Source organism: Cyanistes caeruleus, chromosome 4, assembly GCF_971803275.1.
Source record: "Cyanistes caeruleus chromosome 4, bCyaCae1.hap1.1, whole genome shotgun sequence".
Lineage (NCBI taxonomy): Eukaryota > Metazoa > Chordata > Aves > Passeriformes > Paridae > Cyanistes > Cyanistes caeruleus.
This window is the reverse complement of record NC_141704.1, coordinates 79,499,126-79,516,868: the sequence shown is the minus strand read 5'-3', so window position 1 is coordinate 79,516,868 and position 17,743 is coordinate 79,499,126. Positions and strand designations below refer to the sequence as shown.

The window sequence follows — 17,743 nt, the reverse complement described above, 5'->3', positions numbered from 1 at the left end:
AAAAAAAACACAAAACCTTCAGTTCTTATTTCTTTTTTTCCCTGCCATAGTTGGAGATAATGAGTTATGTGTGAGAGACCACAGGGCAGTCAGGGATCCCAGGCAGAACAAGAGGAGGCAGTGATCTGAAGCCTGACAGCTCATAATTAGTTTATGTACACACCTAAAGTATTTCAATATCCCAAAATATTCCTTTTAAGGTTCAGTTTGTTGTGAAGTTACTCTCTTTATGCAGTGTGTGGCAAAATAATTACAAGTTATCTAAAGTGTTCTCTGTGTTAACTAAAATTAGAAAGCACTTGTGATGCTGCATTTAATTGAAGGAAGTTTGTATTCACAGTTGGTAGTATATAAGCCATTAAAACTCTGCTGTTAGCTCAGTGAAATTGGAGTCAATATGGGTTTTTATCAGACCTACCTTAGAGAGAGCTGTCTAAATTATCTGAAATTGTTAGACTTGACATAAGTGGTTGGTTGTCTTCAGAAGCATCCTTAATGCCTTAGCTATTTTTACAAGTATAGGAATTCTGGAGCACTCTTGAGGGGTTTTGAACCTTTAACATCTAATATTAGAGTAGGTGTGAATGTTACAAATGATTTCTGATCAAAGTGTTAGCACAGCTTTTGTGTGATATGCCGATACAGCAGTCATACAGGTTAACAGAGAGAGATGTAGTTCACTTCATAACTGGATTTTTATAGGTTCTTTGTTATATATTCCTTTTTCACAGCTGGATGTCATAATTTTCTTGTCTTCTTACAAATCTTTCTCCATTTTGCACTGATAGAATTTTTCAGAAGAAAATTTGGAAGTTTTTTTACTTTTATTCTTAATTAGGTTTTCAATTGCTTGCTCTGTCTTGCTTTTCAGAACTGAGTCAAATTTTTGTATCTCCAAGGGAAATTAAAAGCACTCTGGTTGTTTTTATATTCCCTCATGATTGTTGAAAAAAAAAAATATAAAATGTATTTTGTGTTGCAGACTCTAGGCAGGCACACATAGTTTTTGTAATGCTATTATTTTTTTTTGCCAAGCAATGTTGTATTCTTCAGTTAATGGCAGCACTGACAAAAGCTGCACATAATTTTCAATAAAGTTCTCAGTTTATGATTTTTAACCTACAGCTGGATTCCCTCTGAAGCATGTCTAAAACCCAACTTTGTTCTGAATTTCCCTAGAGAAACCCCACACCCTCGTTTGCAACAAAACCTGAGTGGTTGTTTAACATTCCTCCTCTGGGAATTTTGCATAACCTGATGCTTAGTCCCTCTAGAAGAGATAGGGAAGCTGAAACACAGGATTATATTGTCTCAATCCAAATGGTGGATTTGAAATAGAGACATGAATGCAGCTTTAAAAATGTGCTTAAACTTTATTTCTTCTGCACAGGAGTGTGCTTTGCTCTATCACATCTCGTGGTGTCTGAGGCACCAATTCTTACAGAATTTAAAACACAAGTAAATGTTCAGCTTATTTAGTTGCAGAACAAACTTTCTAAATGTAGGCTGAGAAGAATGAGCTGTGAATTGGCAAAGCACTGCAGGTCTCTTTGTGCCTTTTCCAATTTCTTTTGGCTATTCAAGTAGAAGGATGAAATCCAAAATGCTTTATTTTTCCTACTTCTCTTAATCATATGTGATCGTTGCAGAATTGTAAAAAGTACAAGCAGCAGCTGATATGAACTCTGAAGTTTCATGGAAAGGTTTCTAAGTAGACTGTGGTGCAAGCATATAAAATAATGAATATTCAAACCCACCAAGAGATCACCCAAGTGATCAGAACAAAGAAAGAATACCAAAAAATTAGTTTATTTTAGGAAATGGGGGAATTATATCTTGTTGGAGTCTTTACAAGTTTTCATGTGTTAGGTCAGTGTTGGGAGCAGGAAAGAGTGGAATTTCTTGCCCAGGTGGTGTAGTTTTTCATAATTAATATTATTTCTGTGAGTTGACTTCTCTTCCTACAGCTCACTAGGCATTTTACCTACCTTAGAAGAAGGTCAGATATGTATTTGGTTGGATTTTTCCTTGTTTTAAAAAACCCCAAAACAACTTCTAGTACATGTCTTGGGATTTATCTTTATATTCTCTGCAGAAGAAAAGAAAGAAATGCTGAAACCAGCAGAACCATCACAATAATTATTTATCTAAAAAAAGAATACAGTTTCTGTTCTGCAGTCCCCCAGAGGAACACATATAAGAAAAAGATTTTAAAGAAAAGAAAAGCGTTTTGATTTTTCTACAATTATTGATGTCATGGTTTCTTTAACGTGTTCAATTCAATTTAGACATCACGATCTTCAAAGAAAGTTCATAATTTTGGAAAGAGATCGAACTCCATAAAGAGAAATCCTAATGCACCAGTTGTCAGACGAGGCTGGCTCTACAAACAGGTACTCAGACCCTTCTTTTTTTCTTTTTCCCTCCAGTGTGTGGTACAAAAGACAACTGCTTCTATGAAATACAATGATAGCAGTAGCAGAATGAAGCTATAAACTGTGGTCTTCAATTAATTAACACCTTACTGAATATCAGTCTGATACAAATAAGGCCATCAGACAAGTAAAGAGCATTGATAAATTAAATAATTGATTTAATTTCAGGTATGTTGAGATAATGGGACAAGGGGGTGTGACCCAGAATATTAGGAGTTTTCAAGTTTCTTTTGTTAGACTATATATTTTTTCTCTTTTTTTCTAAAAGTAATATTTTCAAAAAAATAGTAACTGGAGCCATTTCTTCATGTATTTCACATAGGTGTGTCTATTTCCTTAATTCAAAGCTAATCATCTCAAAACCAGAGATTATTTTACGTTTTCCCATGGAGTTTAAAGTCATCTGAAGTATGTGCTCTTTAGTATTGGGACAGTGTTCTATCCTGCTGTAGATTTGCTATTCTGCAATCCCAGATTACACTTGCACTTTATTGGTTTGCAGGAATTCAGAGTACAATAGCTTGATAAAAAAAAAAGTAGAAAATGAACAACAAAACTCATTAGGCCATATTAAAAATCTGATTTTAATATCCACCAAGAACCCTTAAGAACTCATAATTTAAACTCAGCTGAGACAAATGTGTGTATGTAATTTTGATCTACACTGTCATTTACTGTGCTTAGACTGACTGGAATGACCTGAGTGTATTTCTGGGTGCTGGTGATGAGTCAGTTTTTAAAAACTGCTCAGATAAAAAAGTATGGAAGTGTCTGTTTAGTGAAAGATTTTCCCGGATTTACACAATCCTGTGGCCTCTACTCCAGTTCAATGCTGAGAGTGGAAAATGCTCACAAAGGTGACTTTGATGTTGTTTTCAGGGGCACAGAATCACACAGTTGTCTTGTTGGAAGGGACCTCATGATAATCTAGCACAACCTCCCCTGCTCAAGCAGGCTCAGCTAGAGCAGGGTTATAGAACCCTGGCATATGCTGAGCTGGAAGGGAAGCATCAGGATCATGGAGTCCAACTCCTGGCCCTGCCCAGGACACCCCCAGAATCACACCATGAGTCTTGGACAGGCTTTGAATATCCTCACAGATGAAGGCTGCACCACAACCTCTCTGCTGACAACTTGTGGTAGTAATTTGACCATTCTCACAGTAAAAAAGTGAGAAAAACCTCTGCTCAGGTGGAATTTTGTGTTTCTTTATTTCTGCCCATGGTTTCTTTTCTTGTCCTTGGCAAAAGTTTGGCTCCACATTCTTTACAGTCTTCCATTAGATATTTATACTGATGCCTCCTGAACTGTTCTCTCCCCAGACTGAACAGTCCCAGCTCTCTCACCCTGTTTTCATATGAAAGATGCTCCAGTCCCTCAGTCTGTGGCCCTTTGCTGGGTTCCCTCCAGTATGTTCACATTTCTCCTGTACCAGTGAGCCCAGTTCTGGAGCAGCACTGCAGCCAGCCCTCTGCAGTGCTGAGCAGAGAGGAAGGATGTCCTCCCTCCAGCTGCTGGCAGCACTGCTAACACAGTCTGGGATGCTGCTGCCCTTCTTTGCTACGAGGATGCATTCCTGGCTCATGATGGTGCATGGGGTTTTCCATCTCCAGATGGAGGACTGAGCATTTCCCTCTGTTGAACTTCAAGAGAGCCTTCTCTGCCCAATTTCCCAGCTTGTCAAGTCCCTCTGAATGACAGCACAGCCATCTGGAGTATGAGGCACTCCTCACAACTCTCATTGTGTGCAGACTTGCTGAGGGTGAGCTCTGTGCCTGTGTGCAGCTCATTAATGAAGTTGTTAAATTGTCTTGGCCATGGTATCAACCCCTGGAGGAGACCACGAGGCACTGGCTGCCCACTCCCTGGGCCTGGCACTTCAACCAGGCTTTAATCCACCTCAGTGTTGGGGATGCTTTACCTGGAGAACAATTCAAGTGCTGTGATGTTCGATTGGTGTTCGTAGGAAAAGGCACTGCTGTGTATTTCCATATTGCAGTAGTCATCGAGAGCCAATTCAGTCAAGAGTTTCATCAACAGATACAACCTTCAGAAATGTACAGTGACAGCTTGTGCAGGTTTCTTTCTGATAGTAAAATAACATTTATATAATCACAGAAAGTGGCAATTTTTTGTTTAGTTCAGGGTGTGCTGTCTTAATACATGTAATGATCTTCTGTTATTTTTGTGCTAATTTTTAAATCCAGACCATGCTACTTTTTTGGAGGATGTTTACAGTGAACATTCTTTTTCACAATAGTGTTTCCTAGCTAATACTTGGTTTATCATTTCTTCCTCTTTCAGCTCATTTCCCCCACTCCAAAAAGAGCAGAGCTTGAAATACGAGGCTAAAAATTATCCTGACTTTTCTTGGGCTGGGGAACTAACCTAAAAACAGACCCACCCCACAGTTTCTCATTATAGAATCCCTCTTCTTCATTGCCACAAAACCTATTTACTACAAGAATATTGCTAATTCACACATACTTTTCTTCTTGGAACAGATTAACATATTTATTAAATCTGATTCTATGTGTGCTGCAGTGCTCTGGCTTATTTACACTGCAGTAGTGGTGGCAGTCTTTCATTCTGAGTTGTGTGGTGTAAATTGGTTATAAGCATAAAAGAAAATTAAATTGCTGTGGGAATGAACTTTATTTGGGAAAGAAATTTGCTCTGGATGTATGAGTGGTAGTAGAAGACAAAGTTCAAAAGAATGTTTCTTCAGGAAACAACGGAGGATCTACCTAAAGTGTTATCTTGCTCTTTTAAGAGAAAAAAGCTTTTTTTAATTTTTTTTTTTTTTTTAATGTTTTTAAATTTAATTAGTTAGACTGTAGATTGTAATCTGTAGCACCCCTGGAGAAAAAGAGGCTCAGAGAGAGGGCCTCCTTACTCTCTACAGCTGGCTAAGAGGAGATTGTAGTGAGGTGGGGACTGGTCTCTTCTCCCAGGTGACAAGTGACAGAGCAAAAGGGAATAGCCTCAAGTTTTAGGCTGGATATCGGGAAAAAATTCCTCTCCAGAAGGGTTGTCAAGCATTGGAGCTGGCTGCCCAGGGAAGTGGTTGTGTCAGCAGCCCCCAAGGTGTGTTAATGTGGCACTTGAGGATGTGGTTTAGTGGTGGACTTGGCAGTGCTGGGTTGGACTCAAAACAGCCTTTTCCATCCTAAACAATTCTGGGATTCTCTCTTAGCTTCAGCCTTCCTGGGGCACAGCGACAGCTCAGGATGAGAAGCCAAATCCCTAAAATAGCCAAGAGAAGGAGCTCCCAGCACACACAGCAGAGTTGTGCAGTGCCTGGTTTGTGCTGGGAGCTGCTGCTGTCCCCAGTGTGAGCGCTCTGACCTGCTCCCTGTGCTTCATGCAGGATAGCACTGGGATGAAGCTGTGGAAGAAGCGCTGGTTTGTGCTCTCAGATCTCTGTCTCTTCTATTACAGAGGTAAGTTCAGCTCCTGAGGGCTTTGTTTGCTAATTTTGCTCGGAGCAGATAAATTTTGACACACCACTCACATGTAAGAAATAAGCTGCTGCTCAGCTTCATCCATTAATATATTGTATAGCTGTCAATATCCAGGCCTGCTACTCTTATTTTTCAATTTTTTTCCCCCTTTCTTTCTTAATTAGCAGTTTCACATAACTGCTTCCTGCCTGCCAGGCTGTGCTCAAAGGGCAAACCCATTCACGGCCGCCTCTGTTACTAAATTCTGGGTTGTAGTTTTCTCACAGCTTCTGTGGCTGGAAACTAAGTATGTCAGGTTAAATCTGATTTTTATGTGAATTAAGTAGCTGAAATGGGGATAGGGAAGGGATATATTGCATGGGAGCTGAAACTCTGCCTTTAGAATAATAAAGAGGATATATGTGCCTTTGGGAGCTCTAATCATGAATACTTATAAAATGAAATGGTGTCCAATTCCGTATGAGTAGAAGTCTCTGCTGTATTTGGAACAAAAGAATCTGTTAGTAACCTCATGTAGTTTGATCAGACTTATTTTACATGGAAAAAATTAGCTGCTTCTCATTCTAGTCTGGAGTTACATGGGTTAGTGATCCCCTCACCACTGCAGGTTATGAACTGTAGTGCTCCTGAGGAGAAAAACAAAGGGGACTTGGGCATAGGGAAACACAGACAATCCTGAAATAAAGTGTACAACCATTTTAGTTCTAAAGGAGGCTGAGAGTGGAGAGGATTGGAAAGCATGGCAAAATAAGAGGAATGTTAGCAGGGCCATTAGCAGCCTTAGCTGTGGGTGAAGGGCAATAAAGGGTTTCAGTTTGGGATGAAACTGGAATTGGTAGAACTGCTGGTGATGCTGAAAGCAGAGACTGGTGAATTTGAAATGGTGTTCTCTGAAAGTGCAGCACAGATCCAGTCAAAGATAAATTGGGTCTGAAGCATAAAAGCTCTGTTTGCAACTGGTTTAGTTAACAAATTCTGAATTTTTCAAATAGGATCATTAGGCTTTGTTTCTCTACTCCAGGTGGTACACAGAAGTTGGATAAACACTGCTGAATCAAAATTAGGCTAAAATTCCAGTTGTGGAGGCATCAACTGACTGATAGAGTTACACTGTGGTTACCTAAGTGGTCATTATATAGTCTGTGCTTTTTACAGGTTTATTTTAAAATCTTCAGGCTTCTTCTTCAAAAGGTTTTAAAGAGACTGCTGCCTTAAGAACAGATTAAATTTGATTTAAGCACTGCACAGGAAGTTTGTCAAAATAAAAAAAGCAATAAGCAAAACCAACAACAAATAAAATAAACAGCTCTATAATCTTACTTTTTATTTTCTACATGTTATTCTGCCCAGCAATCGAAAATACAAGCAAAATAATCTGAACTGTTTACATGATAAATGTAGCTTTTAGGTATCACTCACTAGAAAGTAGTTAAATCTGCTAAACTGGAATTAAATGTGTTCAGTGATAGTCCAAAATGTATTAGAAGTGGCTGCTAAAATATAAAAAGATTTTACTCTAAACCCTTTTATGCTGTTAATTCTGTCTCAGATATTGAAAAAATAGGAAAGTCATGCCCTTGCTCCCAGATCAAACCACACAGCCTGTTTGTGGTTGTGCAGTTGTGGTTGTTGGGTTTCTTTAGTTTTGTTAGTAAATCTTAGTAAACTTCCAGAATTTTGTTCCAGTGTTAGCATCTGAAATGCAATTTATAGATGAAAAGAAAAATCGTGTCATAGTATTTTCTCACAGCTTAGAGAATGCTCTTTTTCTGTTCCCCTGAGGCATGAAGGACCATCCACTTTCATATTGGAAGGGTCTTGTTGGCACAAATAAAAGCTCTTAGAACTGGACAGAAGATCTGCTCTTTTTATTGTGTACTGTTCATACACAGCACGCAAGTAAAGATGGGTATGGGGCACAGGGATATGTAGATAAAAGCAGATTTGAAACAGATTTTTAAAATCTGGGACTGGAATGTAGCAGTATGTCTTTAACAGACCAGAGTCCTCCAGACATGCAGCTGTTCAGTGGAACAAAAATGCTGTTCTATGCCACCACTGGGGGGGATTTACTCAGTCATTAGTCAAAATATGATCTAGGCTAAGAGAACTTTTCCCCCAAGCAAAAGTCCAAATAAAGTAACCCAAATATTTGCCACGTGTTTAGGGACAGGACACATTTTTGTGTGTGGCTAGCAAGGAGTTAGTATTTGAAGGGAAGGTGGGATAGTCATATTTAAAGGTACTATTGAGTTCCTGAAAGTAAATCCATTCCATTTCTTTTCTGCTTTCTAATCGAAATAAATTCATGCTCAGCTCTGCAATTAAGCAACTGTTCCAAAAAGCATAATTTTTATATCTAATCTGTCATGTGATACTAAAATGGCTGGGCACAACTTTCCCCCTATAAATAATTTAAATGAAGGTTCTGGCTTTTCAAAATCTAGGGAGGGAATTAATGAGAACATGGAAAAGATTTTTAAGTCCACACATAAGCAATAGTCCTGCTGTGCTGTTCAAGTGTATTTTAATTGTAAATTTTTAATTGTTAATTTTTCATTGAAATTTTGCAATACCTGTTTGCATCTTCATTTCATAGATACAGTTATTTACTGTGGCCACTGTCTTCAAGTAAGAGAAGTGTTATGGGGGACAGTCTCTGACATGCTGATTGTGAATAGAAGTTCTGTACATGAAATACATTAAGGCTAAAAACAATAAGTTGAGGCTGACTTTATGAATTGCATCCAATTATTTCTTTATTAAAGTATAATAGGATTTAAAAGCTGGTTGTGGCTTTCAATTAAAATGTCAATTTTTTATTAAGATCTATTGATGCAAAATTTTATGTAAAACAAGGTTCTGGGAAAAGGGTGTTTGCTTTGTGGGAGAGCTTTTTTTTACAAATGATCTGAAACATATGCATTCTTAATAATGGAATGTAATTGAGTGTAAACTCTTCATGGGAATTATAACTATAATTCATAATGAAATATTATAATGGGGATTATGTAGCATAATATGCCAGAGATCAGAAGAAGAATGTGCACATTTTCTCTAAGACCAACAATTTTAAACAAGTTTTAAATACTTGTGTTGTCATAGGTGTTTTTACTGAGCAGGCAGCAGATATGTGGTGTTCATGTTCTTGGCACTGAATTAGAGGCTTGACTTCCATCTGCTCTTCAGAGTGGGTTTCTGGTTCTTAATGCATTCCCCTCTGAGCTAAACTTCTTGTTAGTGCTCATGTGAGGCTGAAAGAGTTTGGTGAAGTGTCAGAATGCAAGTGTTGTGTGTCCAAAGGTGTTCCTCTAATCCAAGTGTGCATTCCCAGATGAGAAAGAAGAAGGAATACTGGGGAGCATACTTCTGCCTAGTTTTCAGATATCTGTGCTGACTGCTGAGGACCACATTAACCGCAAATATGCCTTTAAGGTGAGGGAATCAGCTTTTCCACTTGCTTTTATATCTGAAAGCACAAGAGCCTGATCACAAAAACTCATTTATACAGAGTTATTTGGTGAAAAAGAATTGACAAACAGCTTCTGAGGCTGATTTTTACATAATAGAGTAGCAAAAGTTTCAAGTACTTAGCCTGATGTAAATATAGACATATTTACTAGAATGGGGAAATGGATGGATATCACTTAGTAAAGTATTTTCTCTTTTAGTTCATGGGTCTTAAATCCTGTGTGCTCAGTCTTAAATTCTTTAGAATTATAAATCAGCATCTGCAGCCAAATTTATCCCACTAATGAAAGTTCATTAGTTATTTAATACAAAGTATCTTTACGCATAAATAAAAATAAGAATTTATTATCACTTAAATCACAATATTACGTAAATCACTCTTAGGAGTGTTTCATGACAATCTTAAATCATGATATAAATTGTTTTACTAAACATTTTGTCCTGACTTTTACTATTGTTGTTTTATGAGCTCCTTTTGGCACCTCGTTTGGTCTCCTAACCAAGACAGCATTTATTTACTATGGTGAGTACAAATGAAAACTTAACTGTATCATTCAGACTGCCAAAATCTATGCTAAAATCTTATTTATAAGAACTATATTAATCTACATTAATGAATGCTCTATAATTTTTAGTAGATTGAATAAATTTAAGAGCTTTTTTTTTTTTAATGTATTAATGAAGAAGCAGCTATGGTTGAAAATTACAGGCAGTATTTTGAAAATACGAGTGCAATGGCCAAAAAACAATGTAGTGTTCCTTTTGGTCTTTTTTTATTCTGATCATATTATTTGCAAAAATCTTATTAGATAAAGCATTAGAGTGAATATGCAGTAACAATATTTACCTCTTTTCTTTTACAGAATCTTACATTTTTATTGCAATGACCATGTCATTTCCAATCAGGCAGCTCATCCAAACATGAGGACCTATTATTTCTGCACAGATACAGGGAAGGAAATGGAGTTGTGGATGAAAGCCATGATAGATGCAGCACTTGTGCAAACAGAGCCTGTGAAAAGGTAATGTGGATTGACAAAACAGTGGAACAGTGGATTGCTTTCTCTTGTTTATTTTGATTTGTTTAATGAAAGGGTAGTCCTTAAAACAGAATGTAAATTGGCTGAAGTGATTTCTCCTTACACTGAAGATCCCTTACTAACTCCACAGTGTTAGATAAAATCTTGAAGTAACCAAAATAATCTGAGTTCTGTTCTGAATGTTGATTGTTAGGGGCTAGAAGGAAAAAAGGAGCTATCCCTTTAGCCAGTGGCATCAGAAGAAGTGCGGTGACAAATAGTATGTGCAGGCATGTTTGACTTCCCTGCCCTCCTGACCAAACAGCAGCAGCAGCTCAACTGGTGGTAGCCTTTGGCTTAAACCTGTCATAATCCTCAAATTCACAGCTGGGGTTTCTGGCTAAATTAACCAGTTGTACCTGTGGGCAACCTGTGGGGAGCCATTCTTGTTCATCATTAAGCTGTCATCAAATTCTGCTTACCTGATCTGGAGCCTTATCTTCCTGTGCCCGTGTGTTGACAATGAAAAGCAAATTATCACTGGAAGCTTTGTGTTCTGAGAGACTGAACAATGTCTGCTGCTGTCTCTCCAGGGAGAGTCGTTTTCTGTCGGAATGTGGTCCCTTGGGTCAGCTCCATGGCATCTATAATGGAAACCTCATCAGCTGAGAGTTTAAAAGCTCCTCATTATTGACAGCAGAGGAGTTATTGCTGATGGCTGCTGTCACTTGATCTATTCTGCACTCTGTTAGTTCCTGCTACCCTGCAGCTAAATAAATGTCAGCAATGCTGAGAAACTCTGGGTTTTAAAAACGTAGTTAAAAAAATCTCATGGACACAGGTACTGCAGAGAAGTTTAGTAGTAATAGACTCTATCTGAAAAATCTGGTTTGTATTGCAGATACAATGGTAATTTACATATGGAGAAATTAATAAACCAACTCAAACCCACTTAACTTCAAACAAAAATCACATATCAATTGTATAAACACTTTGTAAAGGAATAAAACTGAAGGGGTTCATTCTGAATCTTCTTGTGAACCACTGAGATGACCTTCATTTTGTAATACTGTGAATATCTGCCTGGATATCACAGGCAGAACAGGGTTGCCAACAGCCAAACAATTGTCAGAAAAGCAACTTTCACAACAGCATCTTGTTGTTTTAATTCAGGCAAGAAACCTCTGAGGGAAACAGAAGTAGATGTGACCTCTTTGAAAACTTTGTTGGTAGCCTTGAAGTAATTACTTCAGAGAAAATAGATTTTAAGACCAAGTCTCAAAGACTTTCATATCTGTAAGCTATACTAAGGAAGAAAATCCTTCAGACATCTGTTTTCTAAAGAATCCATCTTTTGGCTGTTTCTTAAATTCTTAAAATGAAACATAGCAGGATATGATCTTATGCAGAAGAGAGACTGTTCCTTCCCTGTAAAAATCTGTTAAGTATTAAGTGTTTTATTACCTCATCTCTAAGTAACCTAAAGTTTGGCATGCATGGTGCTCTAAGTATAAATGGTTTTGGTGCAGTCAAATTTGGCAGTGCTTTGTTTCTGAGTTCTGTTTTTTTCTAGAGGTTCTGACATTGTACTAAATACAGTTTTGTAACAGACTAGATACTTGGAATACAATAAATGAGTAATTAAGAACTTGATTCCTTAAATATTCATGTATAAATGGATCTTGGTCCACTCTTAATATAAAATGCCCCATGATAAATCAAGAGGTTTTCTACAGAATAATTCTTTAAACCTAGAAATCAAGGTACTTCACTGCTTATGGCACTCTGAAAATCAAATCCAACAGTCTGTTAAATCAAGTCTTTCATTGAATTTTATCAGTTTTTTTGTGTCTTTATTTTTCTGGAGATGCAAATTACTTGGAGAGGATAAAGGAAAAAAGGAGTTTTAAAGCATTGAGTTGGTGTGAAGGGAGGGGTGTTGCCAAGCTTTTCATAAACTACTCTTCTACTCTTATTTTCCACACATTGCCACATAAACCACAAAGGAGATACTGAAGTGAGAAAATAAAAATGTACCTGTTTCTCCTAGAACTGGTCTCTACTAGCAGCAGAAATGTTCCCTTCTGCTGTTTAGCTGCAGGGAAGGATAAACAGTATTTGGCCCTCTTGACTTAATGGTAATTACTCCTTTCTAAAGAGTTTTGATTTTACCTAGATAGTACATTCAAGTTTAATAATGTACTGAGAGACCTATTAAAATAATTAAACCAAATGCTTTAGTCTGTGAGGAACTACAGAAACTTATGACTCAAAATATGATCCCAAACACCCACTCTGGGTCCTTGCTTTTGTCTGTAGATGGTAGTGTCCACCAACACACTGATTTAGCATTTTACCCTAAATGCTGATTCTCTACTCTCCCAGGTTTGAGTGGCATTTCTCTGTCCTTTCACTGTCAGCTTGTGTGCTGCAGCCTTTGTTTCTTCTCAGTGATGCAGCATGTACTAAGATTGCCTTTTTTCCCTCCTGGTGCAGTTACTTTCCCTGAACAGCATAGGCCAGGCTGCCAAAAAAGCACTTGTTAGCATAGAACCATCCACAGTGGGGGCATACTGACGTCAGTGTGCTTGGAAAAGATGTTTTTTTTCCTTTTCAAATGCCTCTGCCGTGCTTTGTTAAATCACAGTCCTCGTGTCCATCTGATCATTAATCACATGCTCCCTCCCTCTCCAGCCCTTTTAGAATTATTTCTTTATATAAACCAGCATAAAACAGTACTTTTCCTGTACTGAATATTGTACATATGATTCCTTTTTGGTTGCAGAAATCTATAAATTGCATTCAGCATATGCTGAAAGACTCGTGTTCGATGTTCATTCTCTTCCTCTTCTCCTTATCCCGTCCCCAAATAGCCTGCAAACCTCATTGAATATGTCTTTGAGAGCTTGCTATAAATATGGAGCCAAATATACATATGGATTTATGTTTCTTACATTTGTTTCTGATCATTTTTTCCCATATGGATCCTTCACAGTGGAAAGAGATCCTTTGCTCAAGCAGAGTTGGCTGATTTGGTTTCACCAAATTAAGAGAGCCCAGCAGTCTGTTTGAATGTCAGTCCTTCAGCCTCTACACCATCCCAAAGATTGTAAGATGTAAATGTTTGGCTCTGCTGTGTATAACCATAGTAAGGAGTGATACAGCATGAGGCTGCATGGAAAAACAGTTCTGTGGTTTTGGGGCTGGCTGGTTTTTAATTAAAACACAGTGGAAAGTACTCTGAGAGTGTGAATTGAACACACTGCCAAGGCTTGACTTTGCCATATGTGTGATCAATGTCCTAGAGATGCCACTCTCCCTCTCCCTCATGGATTTTCCACCTTTTCCTCTGCTCTAAAACCACCTGGGAAAGATTTATAAAAAGTTTTATACTATATCATGGGGTGGGTGGTGCTATTGAGACACGCTGCTAACATTAATGCCCATGTTCAGGATTATTTGCAAGGTAGTCTTTATATTCATTTGTAAACGCCAGAGTGCAGAATGCAGGCTGAAAACTGAAATTATAACACCCTTTTTTTACTTGATAAGTGTGGGAAATGGAGTTTTCCATTCACATTCCTGTTGGGAAATTCCTTAGATTTCTGGTAGAAGACTGGGTAGTACAGTTTTGAGGTGGGAGTGAGGAGGTGATGCTTTTTTTTTCTTCCATAACCTTGAGAAGGAACCTAGGTACAAATGTCTGGTCTTGGGAGCAATTTAAGGTCTTGGGGGAAAAAATAAATGGCTTTTTTTGCAGAATGGAGTAAGCAATAATGCTGACAGCTGTGTATGTACTCAGTTTTCTTGTGCTTCTGCTAAGTTGTGTGTGATGGGCTTTTGCCTTTTTACAGACACGTGAACTGGACACAGTTATAAAGGTGAATAGTATTTGCCAAAAAAAAAAAAAAAAAAAAGGCAAGCAAAACAGAATGAAAAGTTAATTCAACATCATCTTAAAATAAAGTGTTGTTCTTAGTTTGGTTTTATACAGAGATGTAATCTTAAGGAATTATATCTCTTCCTCTTCTTTCCTCCCATACCAAAAAATGTAGAGCAAAACATTTTAAGATTTTTTTATTTTTTTTTTTTTCTAGTGAACTAAACCCAAAAGTCACTTTTTGAGCTGGAATTGAATTTCAGGTCCTCCCAGTATGGCAAAAGATAAAACCTCTTGACATTTTTTAATTTTAAAAAGAAGATCATAATAGAACTGCACACATTGAGTATTTGTATAAATACTGTAAAGCAGTAGCAATGCAAAAATATCATTATTTTTGTGGTACAGTTCCTTAAGTCAGCCGCTCTTTTCCCCCTTAAAATTAGAAAAGCCACAGTCATTCTCCACCAAATGTATGCCAGCCAAAGTGATAACATACCAGAGAAACCTAATTGATACCAATGACCATGAAAAGTCATTTGCTTTCCTTAAAGGAGCTCATTATATGCTAAATTCAGCAGTATTGTGAATCACAAGCTGGCTTTGAAAATCATCTGAATTTCAGTCTGTTGACATTTGGAAGCTGTAGCTCTTGCAGAGCCACTGAGTATTTTTACCCTTTGAATTTTCAGCCCTCCAGGAGCTGAACATCCACTTTTTTCAGACTTTGGCTTTATTTCCTGTTGCACACATTTTTTTCTAGGGGGTTAATTGACTGTTGAATTTAAAGAAAAATTACATCACATTATAATTGGTTTTAAAACAGCAAATAAAAAGTGTAGAAGAAAACAATACTTGCCAACCAGAAAAACCCCAAATCAACCAACCAAACAACAAACTGATCAAGCACTACCACCAATCCCCAAACAAAATTAAAATCAAAAGCAAAGGAACACCAAAACAATAGCAGCAAAACCCCCCAACCTGTCTTGATTATTGTGAAAATGTTCTGATTTTTTTTCTCTCAAAGTCAAGATACTGTTGCAAAATATATGGACAGGGTTTCACTGAAATAACTTCCACTTTTTTATTACTATTTGTAAGGAATGGGTTTTTTTGGTATTAAAACTTGTCATATGTCCCCTTCCAGAATGGAGAAGTTCACTCTTGAAAATACATCACCCCGAGAGGCAAATAATATTTCAAACCACCGGGTGCTAATTAAGCCAGAGGCACAAAATCACCAGAAAAACAAAGAAGCGAACAAAAACGAGGAGAAGAAAGCTTTGGAAGCCGAAAAATACGGATTCCAGAAAGTCGGGCAAGATAAACCATTAACAAAAATTAACAGCGTCAAGCTAAACCCTTTGGGCTCCGAGTACAGGACTTTGCCCATCAGCACCATTCCAGGGGGACACTTCAGAGCTGTCCATCTGAATGGATCTGAGAACAAATCCCTGGGAGTTGTGCTGGCGGATGCTGGAGATGGGCCCCATCACAACGCGGTGCAGGCGCACATCGAGTCCGAGCGGGTTATGCAGAGAACCAATTCCATGCTGCAGCTGGAGCAGTGGATTAAAATACAGAGGGGGAAAGGGCAGGAAGAGGAAACAAGAGGAGGGTAAGGACTGTTTAATTTTTATTTTGAGGCTTTCTAGTAAATAATACTTGCATTTCTACCCTGGTTAGCTTCTTTAGTTCTTGATCTGTATTACATAATTGAATTTTTCATTGCTCTCTCTCATGGATGACTTCTGAAAACAGATGCATGAAAGTTTCTTTTATTAGCATTTGAATGGTTATTAATAAATTAAAGTATATTAATAATAAATAAAAATTACCATAAACCCTTTATGTGTGTTAGAAATTTCCCTGTCCTGGCAGGAAAATGGTGTCATCAATCATAAAAATTCTTTTTCTTCTTAAAATTTGTTCTTGAAATTGCCTTCTCTTCTGCATTTTTATATTTTGTTAGAAATTCTTTTAAAAATATTCCTGGGAGCTTTTAAACTTTAAACCAGCTTTACATGAATAGAGAGAGGGAAGATTTATCTAAAAGCAAGACACAGAAATCTAACTTGATGCTTAAAACTTTTCAAGAAATTAGCTATCACCCAGTTAAAATATTGAGCTCTAGTGCTTATTCATGAGGCTTTAAAATGATGTGTGAATGATTGACAATATTGAATGTCGTGCCAATAGCAATTTCTCTGTCTGACAGAAGTGTAGGGATGTTCCTTCCAGGCTGCCTTACAGACAAGCAGCTCCAGCAGGAAAATATAAAAGGTTTTTAATATTACATTTGGTAGGAAGTGCAGAGATGCTATCACAGGTGATACTTTGAAGAGCTGGAAATTAAGGATTTTGTGTATAGATGGATGGCAGAGTAGAGCTTAAGATAAACCAAGTTCAAAAAACGTGGTTTCCCCCACAAATTTCAAGATATGTGGTTGGTGGCTTCTTGGTTTTTGCAAAATCTTGGAAAATTTCCATGAACTTGGCTTCCACTTGCCAAGGTTGAATATTTCCTCACTGCTTTTTGCCCTTCATTACATATAATTAGGAATTGTTAATGTATTGTTTCATTAAATGCTCATCATAAGTAGTTTGATCAAGTCTGAACTTGCAGTACAGACAGGAACTTGCACACCCTGACATTTATTTTATTATTCAAACTTGCATGATGAGAACTCAGAAGCCTCTTTCATACAGTTATTTTTTTTAATTGGACTTTAAAACTTGCAACCAAACAGAAGAAATTAGGATAGCTGTGCTATTTTTCAGCTGTGAACAAGTATAAAAACCCTAAAAGTGATTTCATTGTGGGAATCAAATAGAGGAAAGTGCTATTAACAATATGTTACTAATTAACAATATTTTGTTCTTGAGTATAGGGAACACTTGTTTGCCTAGATAAGGGTGGCACTGGTATCATAAATGCTTTCAAATGCAGTTCTACATGAAGGTAGCAAACTGAAGGAGAATTGGCCTGGAGCTATCTTTTTTTGCTTTGCATGGAAACAGCCTTGAATAATGATCCAAATTTCTAATGTATATAGTGATGTCTTTTAAATGGGGTTTCATTTAAATCTAAAATTTTATTTTTGTTCAGGCTGACAGTTTCTGGCTGGAGACAGAAATTTAAGTAGAAGCAAAGTTGGTGAATGAGAGTAGAAAAAAAGCTCTGGTTTGTGTTAAAGCTTAAGGTTGGGGTCAGAGGATCCTAAGGCTGTTTAAGACTTGTAAAACTCATAACTTGAATTTTTGAAAAAAGTAGTCTTTGCTTAATGGGGAAAAGTTTCTGGCTTTCCAGGAAGCTGCTTTCCAGTGCATCTGTGTTATTGTGTCTGTGTTAAAGAAATCATGGAGGACCCAGCTGAATATCTCTGGTGTGTCAGACTGCAAAAGAAAATTAGGACAAATGTTAAAATGTTAACAGAGATGCTCAATTAAATTACTAAATATAAAAGAAAA

General features: G+C 37.4%; 1 protein-coding gene across 10 annotated transcripts in view; it reads left to right on the top strand.

The window, feature by feature from the left end:
• The window catches only part of PLEKHA5 (pleckstrin homology domain containing A5), a 160,835-nt gene that overhangs the window by 98,316 nt on the left and 44,776 nt on the right, over positions 1 to 17,743 (top strand). For all 10 annotated transcript variants that reach the window (XM_086885509.1, XM_086885506.1, XM_086885508.1 and 7 more), the window contains 5 exons: positions 2,289 to 2,393; positions 5,806 to 5,878; positions 9,234 to 9,334; positions 10,277 to 10,392; positions 15,420 to 15,890. In XM_086885509.1, the coding sequence (XP_086741635.1) occupies positions 2,289 to 2,393; positions 5,806 to 5,878; positions 9,234 to 9,334; positions 10,277 to 10,392; positions 15,420 to 15,890 (866 nt within the window). The remainder of the gene's footprint in view (positions 1 to 2,288; positions 2,394 to 5,805; positions 5,879 to 9,233; positions 9,335 to 10,276; positions 10,393 to 15,419; positions 15,891 to 17,743) is intronic.